The 22,981-nt window shown below is 38.7% G+C and overlaps 1 protein-coding gene across 5 annotated transcripts in view; it reads right to left on the reverse strand.

The window, feature by feature from the left end:
* St3gal3 (ST3 beta-galactoside alpha-2,3-sialyltransferase 3) overlaps window positions 1-22,981 on the reverse strand; it is a 248,703-nt gene that overhangs the window by 136,344 nt on the left and 89,378 nt on the right. For all 5 annotated transcript variants that reach the window (XM_063236294.1, XM_063236292.1, XM_063236293.1 and 2 more), the window contains one exon: window positions 15,959-16,001. In XM_063236294.1, coding sequence (XP_063092364.1) covers window positions 15,959-16,001 — 43 coding nt within the window. The remainder of the gene's footprint in view (window positions 1-15,958; window positions 16,002-22,981) is intronic.

Consider the following 22,981-nt stretch of genomic DNA (forward strand, 5'->3'; position numbering starts at 1 on the left):
TCATCCCTATTGATATGCCAGACAATATAATTATTAATTATACTTCACATTTTTCTTTTCCACCATATGTGTTAAAGATGTTAAAGTTCAATCAGATTATTGCTATGTTGCTTGCCCAGAAATCTGGGTGTGACAGCTTTAGAGCACTTGGCTGTTATCATCCTGGGATCTACACCTACCCCAGGAAATGCAAAAGATTTATAGAAACCAAAGATACTTACATTTTCTGTACCTAATCTTTTAAAAATACATGAATATGTATTTGGCCTTAGGCCAGTTGCTGGGCTGAAGCAGGAATTGAATAGGACAGCATGAGTTTATAGACTGGACTCCCTGGGGGAAAAAATCATTGGCAGGGTAAAAAGTACAGAACCATGACAGATCCTAAATTGGACATATTCAACTAGTGTTACCAAACAATCTCTACCTGTACACCTCATTAATTAGACCAATTCAGGGCTCAATACCCCTATACCATGTTTAATTTACAGTAGACAAGTAGAGCCAGTGCAACAATCTTTTGGGAAACTAGCACTACCTTTCATAAAAGGAAGTATATGGACTGGCAAAACATAAAATCAATAAGCAAGTTCTTAAAACATTACATGACTGTCCAACTTTCCATTTGCATTGATATTCCTTATATAATATATTTCTACATGGCACATATCTTGGAATGCTAATTGCTTTAAGTCCTTGAATTGTACTTTGAATCACTGTGTAAGACCAGGTGCTGTTTATAGACATACATTATTAATAATGGGTCACATGCCAGGAGTTTGGATCCCTGTTAATCTTACTGAAATTTAGTCCTACTCTCCTGTGTCACATTTGCTACATACACTAATGAAACACAGGACAAAAAGAATGGTTAGCGTAATTATTGCAGGAATTGTTTCTCTGGTTCTCCTAATTTCCAGTATGGCAGCGTCCTCAATCGCCATCACACATTCTGCACAAGTGGCTCATTTTACAGATAACTGGTCAAAGACTGCTGATGAAGCATAGAAAAAACACTGTAACCTAGATATGAAATTACAGACATAGCTTAGCATGCTAGAAACTTTTGTGTTATGGATGAGAGACCAAACAAGAGTCTACAACTATTACAAGGATTAAAGTGCCATTACAAAACCACTTGTTTGTACATAACTTCCTTATAATAAATCCATGCATCCTTAGGGTGCTATAAAGAAACATATACAAGGAACTATCTATTGAAGTATTACAATGGAACTGACATCCTCCAGAAAGAGGTACTGTCAGTGTCCCAGCAAATCAAAAAATTTCATGAACAAATTAAAAATTGAGACAAATTTTCTGATACCTTAGACCAGTTAAATCCATTCAGCTATATGAAGGCACACTTTTGACTTTGTGGTCTATGTGGAGTAATCTATGTATTTCTCCTTGTTCTCCTCATAGTCTGTGGAAGAGGAGCTGGAATGGGCCAACTTCTAGACACCATACAGCCATGCAGCCATGACTTAGCCTGATTCAACTTCTATTGTAAAAGCAAAAAGGAGGAATTGATGGAGAACACTATGAAGCAGTTCTGAGCAGGATTTAAAATTAACCAACTGGCTTTCTATGTTCACTTGTGAGTCTCTCCAAAGCCTAAGTTCCTTGTGTGGAGATGGGCAAAGGATTCATAAGTAAACCTCTAGGGATCACTGGCCTTAGCTGAGACCTGTAATGGCCTGTGGTGCCCTGATGCCTCAAAGGGCAAGACAAGGCCACAACTGAGGATGCCTGGCTCCCACACCAATTAACCAGATAAAGACTGCAGCTGCAGGCACCACTCCTTCAATAAAGGTCAACCAGGAGATAAGCTAGATCTCCTAAATTAACATACTGTATTACTCCAAGAAGTTCTTGAGCTGAGTCTCAAGCTCTTGGCTCAGCTTCCCACATTTCCCACTCTAAGCCCTTCCATTATTTGAAAATGAAAGAAAGGCAGGGCGCCCAGAGAAGTTTTTTGCCTAAGCCCCCAGAGAATCTTGACTTCTGCTAGTTTTGATATTCCTGGAGCCCTAAAATCATACCACTTGCCTTTAAGCCTTTGATGTCCACTTATTTTGAAGGTTATGGGCCTGATCAGTCCCATGATAACTGGCATGTGCCACCATGCCTGGCTAAAGCTCCATATGATTTGATCTGCATCTAGCCCTCTAGACATACCAAGTCCCACTCTGATGCCTCTTGGAGGTTTGTTTGCTATTTTTTTTTAAACTTTTTATCAATACTAGGGATCAAACTCACGACTGCCTGCTTGCAAGGCAGGTGCTTATGCTGCTGAGCTAAATCCCCAGCCCCTTCTCTTGGAGGTTTGAAAGCATAGAAAATATAGACATTGTATTTTTCTACAAATATTTATTTCAATTATAGATAGAGAATAAATACGTCAATAGGCAGCTCTATAATTGGCTGAGATTTCCATGAAAAAAACTAAACAAATGATTGTTGAACAAAAACTGATATAAAATGTATTGTTGAAAATAATGCCTAGAGTTCTATCAGTCATAATGAAATCAGTGTTTGATTGTTTTTATTGCTTTGAGATACTGGGAACTGAACCCAGTTCTGAACTATATCTCTTGCACTGAACTATATCTCAAGGCCTTTTTTTTTTGGAGACTTTCTCACCCAAGCTGGGAACTGAACCCAGGGCCCTTGGGTATCTCTAGGCCTTTCTTTTTTTTTTGACACTTTCTCACCCAAGCTAGGTTTGAACTTGTGAACCTCCTGTCTTTGCCTACTAGAATACTAGATTAATAGTCATGATTAATTTTAAATCCTACTCAAAAAAAAAGTCATGTGATACCACACCTAGTTCATGAGGAAAATCTGAAAAATCTTACACTGAAAAAATATCCAAATATATTCCTTTCATTGTAAAGCTATCATAAAGATAACCTGAGACCAACAAGAAATTAGTCACAATCCAACTATCCCAACATAACTGTAGTATTAACATAGTCTGTAGTAGTTATTATACCATGTTCAGATATGATTACACGACAGCCTTGAAGATGATACCCCCATGATTCTTGGCCTTCCTGTATTAGAATCATCTTGGAGGGAGACCAGGGATATAGTTCAGCTGTGCAGCACCTACCTGGCAAATACAAGGTCCTGAGTTTGATTACTGGTACAAAAAAAAAAAAAAAAAAAAAAAAGGAGAATCATTTAGGGAAACTATTAAACATAAAGCTGTCTAAATAGTATCCCTAATCAACAAATCAGAATCTCTAAAACAGACAATATACTAGCCCATAGAACATGCTTAAGTGAATGCAAAGGAATTGAAGTTATCCCATGCATGTTACCCGACTATACTGCAGTAGAGTTGAAAATTAATGGCAAAAGAAACTGCAAAAACTACATGAACTCACAAAAATTAAATAACACTCTCCTGAACAATCAATGGGTCACGAATGAAATTAAACAATATCTACAATCAAACAAAAATGCAAATAAAACTTATAGGAACCTGTGAGATGCAATGAAAGCAGTCCTAAGAGGAAAATTTATAGAGGTGCATTCTCACATCAGGAAAACAGAACGAGCACAAATAATCTAATGCTGCAAATCAAGCTTCTAGAAAAGAAGAGAAAGTCAAGTGCAAAGTCCATACAAGGGAAGAAATTATAAAGCACAAATTAACAAAATTGAGATAAAGAGAAGCATACAAAGAATTAATTAACCAAAAGTTGGTTCTTTAAAGAATAAATAAAGTTGATAAACCCCTAGCCAACTTTTATCAGCAAAAGGAAAGAAAAAAAAATTCATACAATAAGATATGAAAAGGGTCAAATCACAACAGGTCCTGTTAAAATCCTGAAGCTCATCAATACCCACTTTGAAAATCGTTGCTTGTATAGGATAAAAAAAACAGGAGAAATGGACAGATTCCTAGAAAGGTATAAATTACCAAAGGTGAATCAACAAGATATGAAAAGTCTGAATAACCCAATATCAGTGATGAAATTGAAAATGTAATTAAAAACATACCACCAAGGAAAAGCCCAGGTCCTGATAGACTCATTGCTGAATTCCACAATAAATTTAGAGAAGATTTAATGCCAGTTTTCCTCAAACTCTTTAATGAAACTGAAAGGGAAGCAAGTCTCCTTAACTCATTCCTGGAGGCGTTCCTGATATCCCAAATTAGAGAAGGACCCAACCAAAAAAGAAAACTACAGGCCAATCTTCCTAATGAACATAAAAGTAAAAATCTTCAATAAAATACTAGCAAACAGAATTAGCAAATTGTCAAGATTATACACCATGACCAAACGTAATTCATCCTAGGAATGCAAGGATAGTTCAACATATACAAATCAATAAATATAATACACCATATCAACAGTTAGAGACAAAAATTACATGATCATCTCCATATATGCAAAAAAGCTTGAGAAAGTCCAACATTCATTCATCATAAAACTCTACAGAAAATTGGCATTGACGGTCTTCAATTCAATCTGATAAAAGCCATCTGTGACAAACCAAGACAAAAACTGAAAGCTTTCAATCTAAAATCAAGAATGAGACAAGGATGTCCACTATCATCACTCCTATTCAATACAGTTCTGGAAACATTAGCCAGAGCAATTAGATAAGAGAGAGAAATACAAGGAATAAGAATAAAAAAGGAGGAAGTTAAACTATCATTATTCACAGATGGCATGATAGTATAGATAGAAGACCCCAAAAACTCCACTAAGACTAGAATTAACAACTAAATTCAGTAGCACAGCTGGATACAAAGTCAACACTCAAAATTCAATAGCATTCCCTACACAAACAACAAACTCACTGAGAAAAAATTAGGAAAACCACACCCTTCACCATAGCCTCCAAAAAAATGAAATACTTAGCAATCAATCAATGAAGGAAATAAAAGATCTATACATCGAAAATTACGGCCCTCTGAAAAAACAGATTGAAAAGGATATCAGAAAATGGAAAAATATCCTTGCTCATGAGTAGGAAGAACCAACTTTGTGAAAATGGTCATACTCCCAAAACTGTTACACAGATTTAGTACAATCCTGATCAAAGAACACTAGCATACCTCATAGATCTAGAGAAATCATTCCTAAAATTCATTTGGAAACAGAAGAGACAGAATAGCAAAGGGAGTCTAGCACAACAAAGGCAAGGCTGGAGGCATCATAATCCCTGACTTGAAATTATTCTACAAAGCTACTATGATAAAATCAGCACGGTACTGGCATAAAAATAGACCTGAGGACCTATGGAACAGATGGTAAGATGTAGATACAACTACAAACATACTCAGTCACCTTGCCTTTGACAAAGAGGCAAAACATATTCACTGGAAGAAAGATAGCCTGTTTAATAAATGGCACTGGAAAAACTGGGTTTCCACATGCCAAAGATTAAAACTAGATCCAAGTCTATCACCATGCACCAAACTAAAAGTCAAAATGGATCAAAGACCTAAATATTAAAACAGAAACACTAAATGTACTGTAGGAGAAAGTACATAGAAATCTTGATGTAGGAGTAGGCAAAGAATTCATGAACAAAAATCAAACTGCACAGGAAATACTTCAAAGAATCAACAACTGGGATCTCATCTTACTGAAAAGTTTTTGCATATCAAAAGAAATCACCAGAGTGAAAAAACACCACAGAATGGGAAAAAATTTTAGCCAACTGTCCCTTAGACAGACTTTTCTCTAGAACATATGACGATTTTTTAAAAAAATCATGCCCTCCAAATTCAAACACTCAACACAAAAATGAGCATCTGAGATGAATACACACTTCTCAGATGAGGAAGTACAAATGGCAAACAAATTGTGAAAGAATGTTCAACATCGCTGGTCATCTGAGATGTAAATTAAAACAACACTGAGATTCCATCTCACCCCAGGAAGAATGTCCATCATCCAGGAATCAACCAATAACAAATGCTGGAGAGGCTATGGGGAAAAGGAACCCTTCTCCACTGTTGGTAGGGGTGTAGACTAATACAACCACTGGGGCAATCAGTGTAGAGGTTCCTCAAAGGCTGGGATTAAAGGTCCCATTTGACCCAGCTACTCCCCTTCTGGACATTTTCCCAGAAGAATTAAAAACAGAGATATATGTGCACCTATGTTTATAGCAGCACAGCTTGTAATATCTAAATATTAGAAACAACTCAAATACCCATCAACCAAGAAATAGATAAAAAAAAGATGTGGTATTTTTATACAATGGAGTCCTACTCTGCTATCAAGAAGGATAAACTCAAAGCTTTTATAGGTAAATAGATGCAACTAGAGACCATGCTCATAAGTGAAATAAATCAAACTTCATGTGTAAACATTATATTGTCTCCCTAGTGTAAGAAACTGAAAAAGTAAATAAGGTCCAAAACCTACAATAGATATTGTGAAAGGGAAAGAAACTGCTTAAAAGGACACAATAACTCGGATGAGAGAAAGGAGATAAATATATATATATATAGAGAGAGATGTACATACAAAAGACAGCTAAGACAGTTATACTACTGATTGCCTTTAGTTCATTGAACAAAATGGTTTGTGCTTATATTGTTTGATCAATTATGTATGCCTATATCTTGTAATCTGACTAACTAATTTGAAGGCAATACACAATATATTAGCCATTGCTAATTTATTATTTTGAAATTCAGTATCTTTTTTTCTTTTTAAACAAAAAAGCACATAAAGTGTCTAGTATGGCATTGGGCATATAATATTTAGGTGTGCAATAAGTCCTTTGCAGCCACAGGGAATCTAGCATGTTATTTTCAGATTATATTCATTTTTTAAAATTTTTATTTATAGAAAGACTAAACAAAACAGAAAACAGATAGAAATAAAACATACTTTCAAAGAGAATAAACAGTAAGAAATCACTAGCTGATATTTACATACTGTCCTCTTACAAACAGTTATTCAAGATACAAAAGTGGAGTATATAAAGTGGGGATTCAAATAGCGAGACTGCAAATAGTTCAACTATAATAATTCAACTATCCAACAAACACTTAGTAATATGGTTATCAATCCTATACACTTAAACATACATGCAGTTATCCATATTTTCATTTATGCTGAGATTGAACTAACCCAAGCAGGCTAAAATCACTGAACAAAGAATAATAGTATTGCTGGGTTTCACATTATGACATTCTGGGATCAGCACTGGGTACTGCAGTGTCTCTTTTTCTTCAAAGTATTGTTCATTTCATCATGTTTCATAAGATCAGTTCTCATAAACTGTTTATAGGTTCTACGCATGCATGACTCTTAATGTGCATTTCTATCCTTTCTATGTTAGAGGGAGAAACAAAACAAAGCAAGACAAACCAAAACATATTCCTATAAACACATGAAATGAAAAAGACATATAAGACCACTGTACAAGAAGTTCTACAATGGTAACTGTGTTGTCTCTTGTTATCTTCAATAGAACTGGCTCTATCATCAGACATAATATAATTGAATATATCAGTACATAACAGTACTAATAAGATCATAACTGTATATAGTATAAAACTTCAAAAACAGGTAGTAATCAAAACAGAATGGGCATCGAAGTTAATCTTGTCATCTTCGTGTAGTTGCCTATATTTTCAGACTAGATACTATCAATCATATCAGTTTTGAATAAAATCTGTGGATACCAAACAGCAATCAAACAAACCAGATTTAATTAAGATCAGTCATGATAAAACAGTATAAGTCATACAGGGCTCCAGATTAAGTTAATAGGAAATTAAAGATGATTACTGTGCTATATCCTGATGTTTTGGGGATAGCTCTCTGTGCCCTCAAATCTAATGCAGGTAGACAAACTGGGACAGAATAAAATCTATCTAAGCAGAGTGGTGTAAGTAATATGGGTTGTAATTATTGATACACTATTAACAATATCTTCTGCTATCTTTTTAAAAAACTATTACTCCCCTTTTACTTCCCCAGGGTGCACTGTGCAATTTTGGGTCTCACCAAGACCCTCGGTTTTAAACTGGTGGGGGAGGGCAACCTGCTATTTACCTAAGTGGTTCCGAACCTTCTCGCTCCTGGACTTGATCTCTAATTGTATTCCTTTACCTACCTATTAAAGCCTGTCTTTCCAACCTATCCACAAATACTGGTCTAGTTGCCCCTATTTCTCTCTGGTTCCCTATCACATAGAGCATTGTTTTCTCATACTCAATTTTCAATCCATATACCCTTTTTCAGGTTAATTATATTTTCTATAAAGAACATCTTGGTGGACCCTACCTCCTGATCTACTCTACCTGTGATTCGTTTTTTATTTAGTGTATGAAGACAATCTATATTAAGAGATTATAACCGACCTTCTCTGCCTCATTTCTGTTGTGAGCTTTTTTTGCCATTAATTGTGTGTTGGTCTTCTTCATTCTGCTTTCTGTTCCTTTCATTGAGGCCTCTCTGCCACTGTTCCTGGAATCTTGGTACTTTTCTCTCTCTCTAGAATGCCCTGCAGTATTCTCTGTAGAGTTGGATTGGTGGTTGCGAATTTCCCCAGTTCTTCTTTGTCTTGGAAGCATCTTGTTTCTCCATTAATTTCCAGAGACAGTTTTTCAGGGTATATCAATCTGGGCTGAAGGTTATTTTCTTTCAGGGCTTGGAATATTTTGCTCCAAACTCTTCTTGACTTGATAGTTTGTGTTGAGAAGTCTGCTGTGATTCTGATGGGCCTTCCTTTATAGGTGATCTGTCTCTTGTCTCTAACAGCTTTATATATTCTGTTCTTATATTGAATTTCTGGGATCTTGATTATTATATGCCTAGTTGTGGCTCTGTTTTGGTTGTAGGTGGCTGGAGTTCTGTATGCCTCGTATATCTGAATATCATTTCCTTTTCCTGTGTTTGGGAAGTTTTCCTGAATTATTTCTGTGAATAGCCTTTGTAGTTCCTTTGTTTGTACGCTGCTGCTTCATTCACATTCTTTATTCTCAAGTTATAGATCCTCTTGTCGTCTTCTAGCCTTTGTATTGTTACTGCTTGTTTCCTTGTTATTTTTAAAAAGTTTTTCCTTTCATAATCCCACACTGCAAAACTGTCCGCTAGTTTGAATAATCTTTCCTTAGTTTCTTTCAAGCTGATTTGCTAGCTTTCAATAGTTTTTAATTTCCTGGTAATCTATTCGAATCTGCTTTATGTATTCTATATTTTCTTTATATTCTTCATCAAACAGTTCTCTCCTTTGTTTCTGTTCCTCCATTCTTCCATCTGTGTCTTCTTGGGAGGTGCTTAGCATTTCTTTTACTATATATATATATATATATATATATATATATATATATATCTTGCTTTACTTGGTTAAATATTTATTTTTGAAATCTTCTATGAGGTCCCAAAGCTATCTCTTTATGTCCACTGATGCCATGTCCAATATTGAATGTTTGCTGTCCTCAATCTCTTTTGTATTTATCTTTCCTGGATCAATGTCCTCAGGGATGGGGGCTGGGGGCTTTTTCTTATTGCTTCCTCTTCTCATATTTTTCGTTTCTTCCATACAGGCATATAAAGGAGACCCCAGTCCCTTTTTTTTGTTGTTGATGATTCTGGCTCTTCTGAGATGCACTGTCTAGGTGACCCTGCCCACTCCAGTGTGCTATTGAGGTGCAAATAGGGATGGCATATGCTGGCACCTCCCCTCCGGGTCAGCCAGCCCACTGAGGCCATTGGTGTGCACAGCCCGTAGGGAATTGGTCTGGGACACCCTACTGGTTCCCAGCCAGGGGCGTGACCCAAGCCAAGCATATCCCACCAATCCCATCTGGGAAGGGAACAACTGACTGAAGGCTCTGCAGTACTTGTTTCTGCGAGTCCTGCCTGGTTCCAAAATGTCTTCCCCTTTCCCGTGAAAGGGTTTTATTCCCAACACTCACCACAGGTCAATGCAGGTCCCCTACCAGCTCCACTCTCCGCCCGTGTCGCTGATCTCCAACTTCAGTGTGCCTGCACTTTAGTGTGACTGGGGTTCCGATGAGTCCAAGTGGCGGGAACCCAGTCAGCCCATTGAGTCGCAGCCACATAAGTTCGGGCGTGCCAGCCAGTGCAGTCCTCTGGTTCGCTGCTCCCCTTTGCCTTCACATTTCCCACCAAGGCCTTCAGCTTGCCTGCTACCAGCTTCACTGTGCCCGGGCATCTCTGGGTTACAACAATGCTTCTGGCACAGTGAGACCAGCTCTGGTGAGAGCGCCACCAGCTACCGCCTTCTTGTGTTCAAGTTTTTCTTTTTTAAATTTCTTTCTGTGGGGGCTGGGGATTTAGCTCATAAGACATAAGCTCCTGCCTTGCAAGCAGGCAGTCGTGAGTTCAATCCCCGGTACTGATAAAAAGGGAAAAGACAAAAAAAAAATTCTTTCTGTGGGCTTCAATTCTCACTTTAGATTCTTCTTACATCAAGGGGACCTACGTCTTTCCTGCTTTTCTTCTCCAGAATGCTATATTGCAACATCTGGGCTGTTTCTCTCAGAGAGGCTTTTTACTTTGCTGCTTACTGTTCCGCCATCTTCCCAGACTCCCAGATTATATTCATAACCAGGTATATTTTATTTGCTTGTTTTGTTTGCAGATGGGCTTTTGCTATGTTGTCCATGCTGGCCTTGAACTTGAGATCCTCCTGACTCAGCTTCCTGAGCAACTGTGGTTATCGATGTGTGCTACCATGTTTTCTTTAACTGTATAAACCTGCATTTTCAGGCCTTTCCCAATGGTGTGGAGTACTACTTTCATACTGCTCTGTGGTGAAAAGTTCTTGGCTTAGGCGTCAGTATCTTTATGTCAACTTAGACTAAGCAATAAACCCATATGCTCTTTGCACACCTGGTAGCTATAAAACACCACATTGTGGCAGCAGACAAGAACTTTTCCAGAGCACAGAGCACCTATCCATATCCAACTGAAGTAGATAAAATTTCCATTTAATTAAAGCCATGCCCAGAAGGCTCATACCTGAACACTAGATCTGGTTCCTTTGAAATGTCCAGATGGTTCTTCTCTCCCTGGGCTAACAGACACATTCCTGGCTTAAGGTGTTACATTGCTCCTGAGACTGAGATTTCCTCCAGGTAAGGACAGGACTAACCCCTCACTTTCTTTGAATTTCTGTTCAAACGTGACCTTCTCAGTGACATCTTACTTAAACTTGCAATCTCTGGTTATGAAGGAGAACAAAATTGAGTCTTGGTTTCATTGTTTTTTATTGTATCTTTCTCAGCTTAACAGACACTGCTTAGTAAAAACAATCAAATCTCATCTTTTGGCTATTATGATTCTTATCTGCATGTTTGAGTGGGAAACTGAGACTTAGTGGTTAAATAACACTCAAGATTAGGGAAGCAAGTGTAGAATGAGTCCATGCAACTCCAGGTCTGACTCCATGGCCTATGTTTCTAACCACCAAAACACACTGTCTTCCCAAATGTCATTTTGTACAGTCGTGAGACAAGATTTTGAACTTCAGTTTTTTGAATTTTCACAGCATGGACAAGTGATTTTATAATATAGATACAAGCAGCAGGGAATCTCAAAGGAAACACAAACCAATCTCCTTATAATTACTTATTATAACTACTTATTATAACCAATCTCCTTATATTACTATATATAATTAAAAGAATATAGTAAAGTTGAAAACTATCTATTTCTAAACTTTTGGAACATTATAAGACATAAAGGTATTTTGACACTATTTTTACACTTTCAAGAGGAAAAAACACCTCATGGAGGGAAGAAAATGAGTCTCATGAGATACAGCTGTGCTCCATTCACAATCAGTGGTCAGCCTGAGGTAGGAAGCCAAGTTTAAGTCCAATCTGGGCAGTTTGGGGATTTAGCAAGACCCTGTCTCAAAATATAAAATAAAAACTTTAAAAAGCCTGGGGATATAGCCCAGTTTGAAGGTCCTGGGTTCAATACCTGCCCTTTGACTGTATACAAAAATTAGTGGACAGCTAAGTACACCTTGTGGGCCAAAGCCAAGCTACTGCCTATTTTTTGTAGGAATCCCATTGTAACCCAAGTTAAAGTCTTTGAGTATGAGGGGGATAAAAAAAAAAGCAGCATAATATTTTATGACACAAAATTAAAATCTCTGTGTGGTACTGGAATACAATTACATTCACTGATCTATGGATCCTTTCATATCACAACTGCAGAGTTGAGCAACTGTGACAGCTAATAAAAGTCCCTGAAGCCTAAAATAGTTACTGTTTGGCCCTTTTCAGGAAGTTTGCTGATCCCTGTTAAAACTTCTTCTTACTTATATTCAGTTCACTAAGACCACCTTCAGTTGTACATACTCTGCTGCTTAATGTTCCTATTTGATTTTGATTTTTCGCCATTGTACTTTTCAGTTCTAAAGGTTTCGATGTTTTAAAATCTAATATTTTACATTTCATAGTTCCCTATTCTATGCCCCTAGTTTAATCGTCTTTTATTTCTTTTAGTACATATAATTGCTTTATAAAGTATGTCTGGTCATTATGGTTTAGATCTAGAAAGTCCTCCAGAAATCTGATGGTTTCAGAGGCGGGGCTTTCAGAAGATAATTGGATCATGCAGAGTTACACTTACCAGATTCAAAACAATGATAAATACATAACTGAAGGCTTCTGGAAGGTAGGGCCTGGCTGGAAGGAGCAGGACACTGTGTTACTGCAAGGGCAGTCTCTTCAGTCTCTGCTTCCGGGCTGCCATACTGAGAGCAGCTGCCCTCTGCCCATTCTGCCTCATAGCCAGCAAAACATGGCCCGAAAACATGAGACAACAAACCTCTCTAATTTCTGGGTGCTGGGTACTGTACTTTTTCCTAGTAATGAGCAAGTAACTAAGGCATTAGTAATTCTAACTTGAGAAATCTTTGTTGAGTTCTTCTCTGTTGTCTACTGTTTTTCATGGTTCTCATTAATGAGAACTTGTTTCCATGTGTGTTTAGTTATTTTTCACTGTGAAGCACTTACTTCCTTAAAAAGTTACTTGTAGCCAGGTGTGGTGGCACACTCCTGTAATCCTAGCATTTAGGAGGCTGAAGCAGGCAGTTCATTGCAAGTTCAAGACCAACCTAGGCTACAAAGTGAGCCCAAAGCCAGCCTAAACTGCATAGTGAGACTCTGTCTCAAAAAGGCCAAAAAAAAAAAGTTATTTCTGAGGAGTTCATGTCCTTTTCCAGATGGGGTTTGGATTTGCCTCTGCCAAGTGCTTGATGGCAAAAAGCTTACACTGATCTCAGTGGCTTGAGATTCCCTAGGTCACCCAAATGATGATAACCTTGACAATCAATATCAACTGCTTTTATTTTATTTATTAACTATTTATCCTAATTCATCAAGGCCTTGGAAATTGTTTCTATAGTCTTGGCCTGGGGTTATAAATTTAATTCTAGTTTATTCTTACATTGAGTCCTTCAGGGTTACAGTTTCATAAAAAGGTGACAAATATTGGAGATGAATTAATAGAACTAAAGATCAAGAAGGTCTAAAATTTAATCAGGTTTTGAACAGAGTAGAGTGAAGGAACACAGAATGAAGCAGAGACAACATTTAAAAGATAGTTAAAAAATTTCTAGAACGTATGAATTCTTATATTTAAAAAGTTAAATAAACTTCAATCAAGATAAATAAAAAAAAATCCTTACATCTGTATTCTTATTCATAGTACACATAATCCTTTTTATATATCATAAAACTGTAAGAAGTGAATGCTAATTGTCTATATTTTTCACAAAGAAGAACTGGAATTCAGAAAGCTAAAAAAAATTATCGAAGGTCATCTAATACTGGGCAGTAGAAGCAGAATTTAAATCTAGAGACCTAAATTTTGCTAATGAATCCTCTCCACCCCACCAAAAATTAAAAATAAAAAAAAAAAATTTTAAAAAGCAGTTTCTTTAACTTGAAATTTCTCCCTAGAAGAAACTCTTTTACTTACCTGTGTTTTCTTCTCTACAGAACACTGATAGGGAAAAACTTTGTAGCAAGAGAAAGGAAAGCTGTAGTTCATACCTCAGATCATGAGTCAAATTGATGGAGACAAGCCAATTCCAAATACCCGGTTGACTCAGATATTTCATGGAACTGGCTTGGTACACAACACCAACCTACACAATTGATAATTCCATTGTGTACTATTCATCTGTCAAGAAGTAGGGGAGATGCACCCTTCTTGTTCTCCACTGCTGAAGGCAGCTTAAGCACTGTAGTCTTGTCCTCAATAACATATCTTTCGTTATTAATGTGATTCAACTTGGTAATTACTATATCTCTTCTGCTCTGGTGGCATTTCACTTGCTTATAGCTTATACTTTTTTTTCCCTCTTTACCCAGAGCACTACATTAAGGATTTTCTAAGGGGGAAGTCTATGGTTTTCTGGTACAATCAAACCCCATTCCCAGAGATGGCTGACGTCTCTCTACTAGTTGATAAAAAGAGCAGACCATTTTCCTTCATAGTTGCCTACATGATATACAAAGGCAGAGTTATGTCATCTGAACATATAATAAAAGGCACCACAGCCAAGAATCTAGGCTCTAGGAAATGGGACCAGATGTCAGACAATTCAGTGGGAAAATCAAACAGTCCTCAGTTCAAGGTCTTTTGTGTATGTGTCACTGTTACCATCTGAAGAAGCTGTGGTGAAGCCTATGCAGGAGAGGAAAAGAGACACAATTCTGATTTTTCATGGTGTCTGTCTTGTTCAGGACAGGGAATACAGACACACAAAGATAACCATGAAAAAGCCATTAATGGGCTGGGTGTGATGGACAGGCCTGTTATTCCAGCACTTGAGAGGCTAAGGCAGTATTACTGAGAATTTAAAGCCAGGCTGGGTTACAGAGTGAGTTCAAGGCTGGCCAGAATTACATAGTGAGATCTGTCTCAAAAAAACAAAAAACAAACAAAACAAAACAAGTCATGGGATGTGGTAGGGGAGTTACACAATCACTTAAATGTGAGTGGTCTCATTGTAGGGAAAGAACACTCGAGGGGTACTGGTCAAAGTGCACAATTCCTCACCCAACATCCATCCATCCATCCATCCATCTACCCAGTGCTTGCTGAGCACCAAACATACATCTGTGCTAACTAGGTACTAGAGAGACCACGAAGGCCACAACAGGGAAGAATTCTGGATCAGATAGCCTATACTTGAAAGCCCCATATGAATCAAATCCTTAAATCCTTCAGAAAATGTTGTTACATATCTTCATCCTACAGATGAAGCTGAGGCTCAAAGTGGTTAAAAAGCTTGTCTAAAATCAGAAAAAGAATAAATGGCAACCCAGAACTTGAACCAAGCTTTGCCTGGCTCTGAGTCTAAGCCCTTAATAAAGTAATAACCAGTATATAATTCATTATAGTACAATGAGATAATTGCTAACAAAGAAAATTTAAAGGGGACATAGAGGAAGAGGCAATTTTGTGTAGGGAGAAAATGATCTCTGAGTTTTCCAAGTGGACTAGGAAAGCAAGGGAGTTCGAAGCACAGGTAACAAGCACCTACAACAAGAGTTGAGGGAAAAAGAATACTTACCTGTGGCAGAAGTGCAAGATCTGAAGCTGAAGAGGACAGGGGACTGAGTACAGAAGACTTTGCATGCAGGTGGAAAAAGCATCAATCTCTGCCTTCTACTCAGTAAGAGAAACCTTTCCAGGGCTTCCTTGTCTCTGGAGCCCCTGGCAGTGATCTCCTATAATGAGCTAGTTGGCTGTGCTAGCCAAATCAAGGGGCTCATGTTTGTACTCCCCACTGTATCCTTTCTAAGCATGGACTGTAACATGCTCAAAGATTCTGCTAACAACCTGATGGACAGAGACACCAAGGGGTTCCCCACAACCACAGGGGTGACAGAGGTGCCCCTTCAAAGTAAGACCCCCAAATCTCACAGACCCTCTACCATAGAGCTAGGGCATTTTCTCGTTCTACTCACAGTTTAGAGTCCAGCTTCAGGAGGAAGCCCAACCGATCATACTCTGAAAAAGAAAAGCAGAAAATATCACAGAAGTCAAGCTACTGCTCACATAGCACATTACATTCCCCATACCTAGAGCATAGAGATGGAGAGCACTTGGAAAAGAATATAATTCAGCTGTTTTAGAAAACGAACCAAAGTGTAATCCACAACTAAACAAGACACAAATCATCTCTGGAACACCTCTTTTGTGAAGATTCAGATTCAATGCAAGGGGATTTCCCAGGTTTTCTAGGACAACTTGTACTATTCTGATAGAATTCCTTCTTGCATAAATGAGGAAATTGAAACTGTTATTAAACCACAAAACTGGACACTAGAGATGGAAGAGGGTGGGAAGCAATCTCTGCTTCCACTTAGCTCTGAGCACGCATTATTTGCTAACTAGGCCAGGATGACTACGAGGTGAATATGTGGCAATCTAGTGCTCTTCAAATCTATGTAATCACAAAGAACTGAAAGCATTACATAAAGAATAGGAAATTTAAAATAAAATTTTAAAAACAAGTCAATAAGATGTTTGCAATAAATGCTAAGTCATCAACATTTAAATATTTTGCCTCATTTTAAAGTGATGCTGAAGCAGTTTTTTATAAAATTGTATTGAAGTTTTTTTTTTAAAAGGGGCCTTGGGGGCCAGGAGAGGAAAGCATATAGAAAATAATAACCAGCAGCTTGGGGAAGCAGAATACCAAGTAAATATCCTATGTGCCTGTTGCAGTTACATCTCTATTTCCAAGATTTTCCACAGCTAAAACTAAGTGCAAAACGCTAATTTCATGGTTCATGTTGTCCATAAAATAAACAAGCAGAATTGCACCTATTTCCAGTACTAAGTCTTGAGGGAAATTTCCTACGTCCTCGAAAGTATTTGTATAATGAAAATGACACTTTGCTCAGTGACTCTGTGTATAAGGAGATGTGTGTATGTACAAGTGGCCTATGAATATAGTACTCAGCTGGCCTGGTTCACTCAAAAGATCAAACAATACCACAACCAAAAAACGGATGGGAAAGGCCAGCAAGCAAAGCTTTCGAGGAACTTGGGCTACAGTAAGCAATGAATAGAGGGGGAAGTTACACACACTGATAAGCACTGCACAGAAGTCATTCTGCAAGGCCAGTTAAGGCCAGGCTCCTGGTTTTCATTATCAGCTGAGCTGTGGTCAGAGAGCAAATTCTCTACTTAGCATCAAAGATGTCATCCAGGACACATAACTCAGTGGAGGGCTTGCCTCCCAAGAGAATCCCATTGGGCAAGCGAAGCCCAGCTCGAAATAATTCTGGCTTTGTTCTGATTCACACAAATAGATAAGAATTTTTTTTAACATATCAAGAACTCATAGAAAGCAGTAAGAAAAACACATTTTTAAAAACTAAAAACTCAATTTGTAAAAAAGCCAATTTAACAGTTTAGTACTTTTTAAACATTTCTACGTTGTCACTCCAGGCTTGTCCCCATGTGGTGACAACCTTGTGGCAGTCATCACGCCACTACTCCTCAGACCTAAGCAAGATTCCTGGATGCACAATGCACCCCATGTCCTCCAGCAAACTTCTTCCAGAGAGACAAACTCAAACTTCAGGGGCCAAGTGAGATCCTAATGCAAATAAAGGAAACAGGAGAATGTAATACCCTTTTGCAGCAACTCACACCACAGATTAAGTTATATTAAAAAAAAAAAAACTGTTGCAATGTCCTTATTCAATTCACACCCACACAGTCACACCTCCTGAACAGTAATCACAATTATATTGGTTTACTTTCAAGTAGTATCTTAAGTTTTTGAATGTTACATACACACACTGAGTACATATTCAACGAATAAAAACACTGAATTTCTAAAGTAATTTCCTTCTTTCACGGCTTTCATGACCTTTTCTTTTATGAAGAGACACAAGTATCAGAAACATTCCCTTTTATTCTTTAGGAAAAGGTAGCTTTCTTCAGTCGACCCTTTCTTGGCTTCAGTGCCAGACCCATGCCAAGGGAAGGGAGCCCATGGCACGTGCTGGTGAAGGACAGCACCTCTCAGCTCTAGCTAACTTGCCAGGCAGCAATACAGGCACAGCACTACACATCTGAATTTTCAAGATTTTTAAATTTTAAAGTAAAATCTCTCAATCTCTAAATACTGACAGGAGATTCAAGAAGTTGTAGTTATATGACCAGCTACAACATGGCTTTGGGCATGGGCAAAATTTGACCAGCACCTACCAGTCTGTAAGTAATGCAAGCTGTGGATGCACCACATAGGAGATGCTCAATCAATATCTGTTGACTGTTCTTATTAGGATTACTTGGACACAAAAGTTATAAATCTAAATCAAATCACTGTGTAAAGGAAGGCTTGGTCAACATTCTAAGGTAATACCAAAGTGAAGCTAAGATACAGAATTTCAAAGGAAATACCTGAAAACTTGTTATATAATTCTAATCGCCCCCTAACCATAAAAGTAATCTATTGTCAGAGGTGAAGAGAGGATTTGAAAACTTTCTTTGGGGAAGCTATGTTATGAACCACTTCCCTTAAAGGGCAGAATAGAAAGTCTTGTCTCTCACTCCAGCCTGACCAGAGAAGCTTAACATAAAAGTTCTTAGAGTATGACACCATCGCAGACTGCCTGGAACCCGCATCCCACCTCGTGGGCTGTAGAATAGAGTTGTGTCAGAGCTGGTCTGCAATCCCAGAGTCTGCAGCAAAACAGGATGCATGAATGAGCTAGGATGGGGTCTTTAGACCCTTCCTTAAACACTGCCTGTAGGGCAGTGGCCCTTAGGTGCCAAAGAAGAGGCAGTCATCTGGATTCCCAAGAGTTGCAAGAGTGAACCGGCAAGGTTAGGCAAGGCCCTCAACACTGACAGGGACCTCCAAAACACCCTCAAGAGCACCCACATTCCCTAAGAGCTATGGTAGACACGGGCAGGTCCAGAGAATGCAAACACTATCCCAGGTTTTCCGGTCCATGTTCTCTGTCTCCCTCCCACAACAATCCCAGGGTTCAGAAACAGCAGCCAGCAAACTGGAGAAGTAGGTAAAAAGGCAAGTCAGCAGCTGCCTTCTCCTGGCCACACATGTACAGGTACTGAGTTCTAATGCGGGAACTCTGAATGAGTTGAAAGTTACAACTATTAAGTAAGACAGGATGCTCTAATTCTGGAATTGGCAACCCAATGCAACCATAGACCATGGAATTTGTATTTCCTCAGAGATATCAAAAATTTCACTGGGCAGCTCGAGATGCGCCAAGGGAGAGAACAAGTCAGCATCTCCTGAGGATCACTTATGCTGGAATTTGGGGGACCAACTAAGAAAGCAACGAGCTAGCCTCTAATAAGTGGTGTGAGCTGCACATGCACCAGGAAGCAAATAAGTTACTGTGTCCTGTGAACTTACTGGCGTGCAGGCTGAGAATCAAATGTCCCGTGCCTCCCCTTAGCAACTGGGTGGTTTTGAGGTCAGCCACAGTTGATAGCAACTAAGGCACATAAAGCAACTAAGTGCTTGTATTGTTTGGGTTATTATGCTGACCTGAAGCCAGAGGTCTGAGCATCTCTTGGGAGGATGACAGTAAGCAATACAGCAAATATTCGGGATTTCCTTCTATCTTGTTTTTGAAGGCCAATATTGTTTTCACTGTTTTGCTTTGTTATGACTGTTTTGCTCTATTCAATATTCGGTTTTGATTGGTTTTATACTGTTCTGTTTTTGGTTTGATTTTTGCTATACCTGATTGAATGGATAACTATTGTGATGATAACAAGATATACTATGGTATCTATTACTGTTATCCTGAAGTTCTGTATCAATTTCACTGCATTGTCTTGATTGGCTTTATTCTATAGTGCTTTGTTGTATTTTACTATCAAAGAAAGAAAGAAACAAAGAAAGAAAAAGAGAAAGAACGAACAAATTTCAATGAACTTCCATGCTGAAAACAATGTAAGTGGCCAGAGGAAGCCAAGTGAAGGTGATTTCTGTGATTATTTGCCATAAAACCCAGACATACAATGTACTGGTTGTACTAACTATAGTAAATCAAGCAATTTAATGGTTTGCATAACCAAACTGTGGGAAGAGCCAGAGCATGGAGGGTTTCAGCAATTACAGAGGGTGACCAGGATGTCATCAGGTCTCTTCCACTGGGTTTTCTTTCCCCAACTTGAGCTGTCTTTGTAACTTTGGGAACACGGCCACTAATAGCTAGTCCGTATGCATCTTTAACATTGTCATAGAAAAGAGACAGTGACATGTCTGATGGCAAAACCATCAAACTAGGTTGGTTGGACTCTTTCTCTGAAAAGAAAAATTGCTGAAGAACTAGACCATTTGTTCTTACAATCTGGATTCACTGGAATTGCCCTTCATGTCCCTTCTGGATGCCAGATGTGTCGGTGTCAGTTTAATTCTGAGGGCCTCAATTTGATTATGTGGGTATTTAGGTTCTTTTGCTAAATCCCATTAACTTAGCTCAAAAGAGTTCCTATTGCTTAAACATTCCTGACATGCATTTAAGTCCTCTAACGGGTGGAGTTTGCCTCTGTAAATCTAGCACGTAATGGGGTCTGATTCAGAGTCCATATTCCATAAATGAGTTCAATGAGTGGAGTGACCAAGTGACAAGAGGAACCTCGGCAGTAGCCATCAGACCTGGTTTGTCTTCTTCTGCCCTTGCAGTGAAGGGTAATGCTGGCAGTGGCAGCAATGGCAGCTGACAGCAACTGCCAGTCTAGATCACTAGCCTACCATCTTTCACAGCGCTGCTTCCCGTGCTGTGGCCATTCCTGGCTCCCAGTCCATCCAGGTGATTACATTACAATCACCTGCCCTTGCTCTCAAAAGCATATCACTACTGGGGGACATCCCTTGCTCTTCTTGGGCACAACTACCTGCTGTTCTATTTAATGCCCTTTCTACTCTGTTTCTGGATTTTGCTTTGGGTTGCCTTCTGAGGACTTTCAATTTGCCAAGATGGTTCATTCCATTCACTTGTTCATTCATTTAGTACGGGGGATTGAACCCTGGGCCTTTGCACTGAGCTACTATCCTCAACTGTTTATCTCTTTTGAGAAAGGGTCTCACTAAGTTGCCCAGGCTTCCTGTTTCAGCCTCCCAGAGTACTGGGATTATAGGCATGTACTACCACACACCATTCCTTCCATCACTTAGAAAGGTCTGAAATGTAACTCTTCTGCAAAGAATTTACCTGAACCTCTCAAGTCACCAGCGACTGCTCAGTTTCCATCCCAACCAAGGATCTTACCTGAAAAGACTTTGCTCTCATTCCTGCCACATCTAATCTGTGTGTTGCTCCTCACAGAGTTCCTTGACTAGCAGAAATATAGTCTTTGAGAGTTATAAATTAAAAAATACATCAACCATGAAGGCAGAGATCTAATATGCAGGGCATACAGGGGTGAACCCTTTTGACTGATAGGACCAGGAAAGCCAGTGTTTTGTTTTTTGTCCGAGACAGGATTTCACTATGCAATTTAGGCTGTCCTCAGACTTGCAGCAATTGTGCCTGAGCCTCCTAAGTGCTGGGATTACAGACATGTGCTGCCACACCTGGACCAGATCATCCTATCTTACACAACATATTCTTGGAGTTCCATGTGAATTGGCCCCTACAAAGGAAATGCTCTTTTGAGTGTATCAATAATGCAAGAACAATTCACCTCCAGGGTAGCCACCCGGAAGGTCTGGATCTCACCATCAGTACATGGATCCCAAATCTGCAGTAAGAACAGAAGGCTCTGAGACTCCTGAGTCAGCCAGGCACATCAACACTGCAATTTACATGCAGCTCTCCAAGCCTACAAAGATATCTGAGGTATCAAGCAGCAAGTCAGCAGCTGCACTGTGCAAGAGAAATGTTTAGTCTGGAAAGTTAAGTTTCTTGCCTCCACAAGGCTGGAAAGCCCAGGATTACAAAAGCACCAACCAAGGAGTAGCTGGCAAGAGTTACGGGCAATGCAGATATCTGTTCCTTTCCTCCTGCACCTGTATCAGGTCTGAGCTGTGAAAGCACAGAGTGCATTTTCAGATGTCCAAAGTCTTTAAAATTAACCATTTTTTTGTTTATCCTTTTGGTCACAGTAAAGGATTTATATAAATCACCAGAAAAAAGTTTGAGAATGCATATAAATTCCTGGAAGGTTTGGAAACTAGACATAAACAAAAGGGAGATCATGCATCAGAGTACAATTGCTCCTAATAATCAAACTTCTCTTATACAAAGCAGAATTACCTAAACTACAAGGACAAATAAGAAACACATAGCCACTGAAAAATTAGGCTCTCAAAATCAGCAAAAATCCAGAAGATTTGAATAAAGAAATTACTAAATCTCAACCATCTGATATACACAGTTGGATACTGACACCAACTGTTTACAAGTATGGAGAGGACATTTCTGAAACCTGGCCATTTTGTAAGCCTTAACATAGGATCAGCCCTCCCATTCTTATCTAATTAAAACTATTAGGAAGTTATTAGGTGGAACCATCTTTACCAAAATTCTGACTTTTCACTTGAATGCTTGCATTTAATCATTGGCCTCAAAATACAATTACTTCCTTTTTTTGTAGTACCATTCATTTGCATTACTGAGGAAACGACTGTCAAACTCCAAAACTTCCAAAGCTGTAGTTTGTCAGTTCTTTCAAGTAAAAATGGTATTCTGTGAAAAATGCAGCTCCTTTGGCTGGCAACACAATCCCATAGAGCCTTTCTTCAAGACAACCTCCAAACTCAGTGTGCAGCAAAGGGATCATGTTTATTCCCATTTCATCATGTAGAATATTACAAAGATGTTACTTAGCCAGGCATGATGGTGCATGCCTGTAATTCCAGCACTTCTGGAGGCTGAGGCAAATTTGGGTCTGCTTAGCAATTTAGAAAGACCTTGTCTTAAAATCACCAAAAAGGGGCGGGGGGGGTGTGGAGTGGTCTAGGGATGTACCTCAGGGCAAAGGCC

The sequence above is a fragment of the Cavia porcellus genome, unplaced genomic scaffold (genome assembly GCF_034190915.1).
Source record: "Cavia porcellus strain 051 isolate PalLab524CR breed Dunkin Hartley unplaced genomic scaffold, mCavPor4.1 scaffold_25, whole genome shotgun sequence".
NCBI classification, from domain to species: domain Eukaryota; kingdom Metazoa; phylum Chordata; class Mammalia; order Rodentia; family Caviidae; genus Cavia; species Cavia porcellus.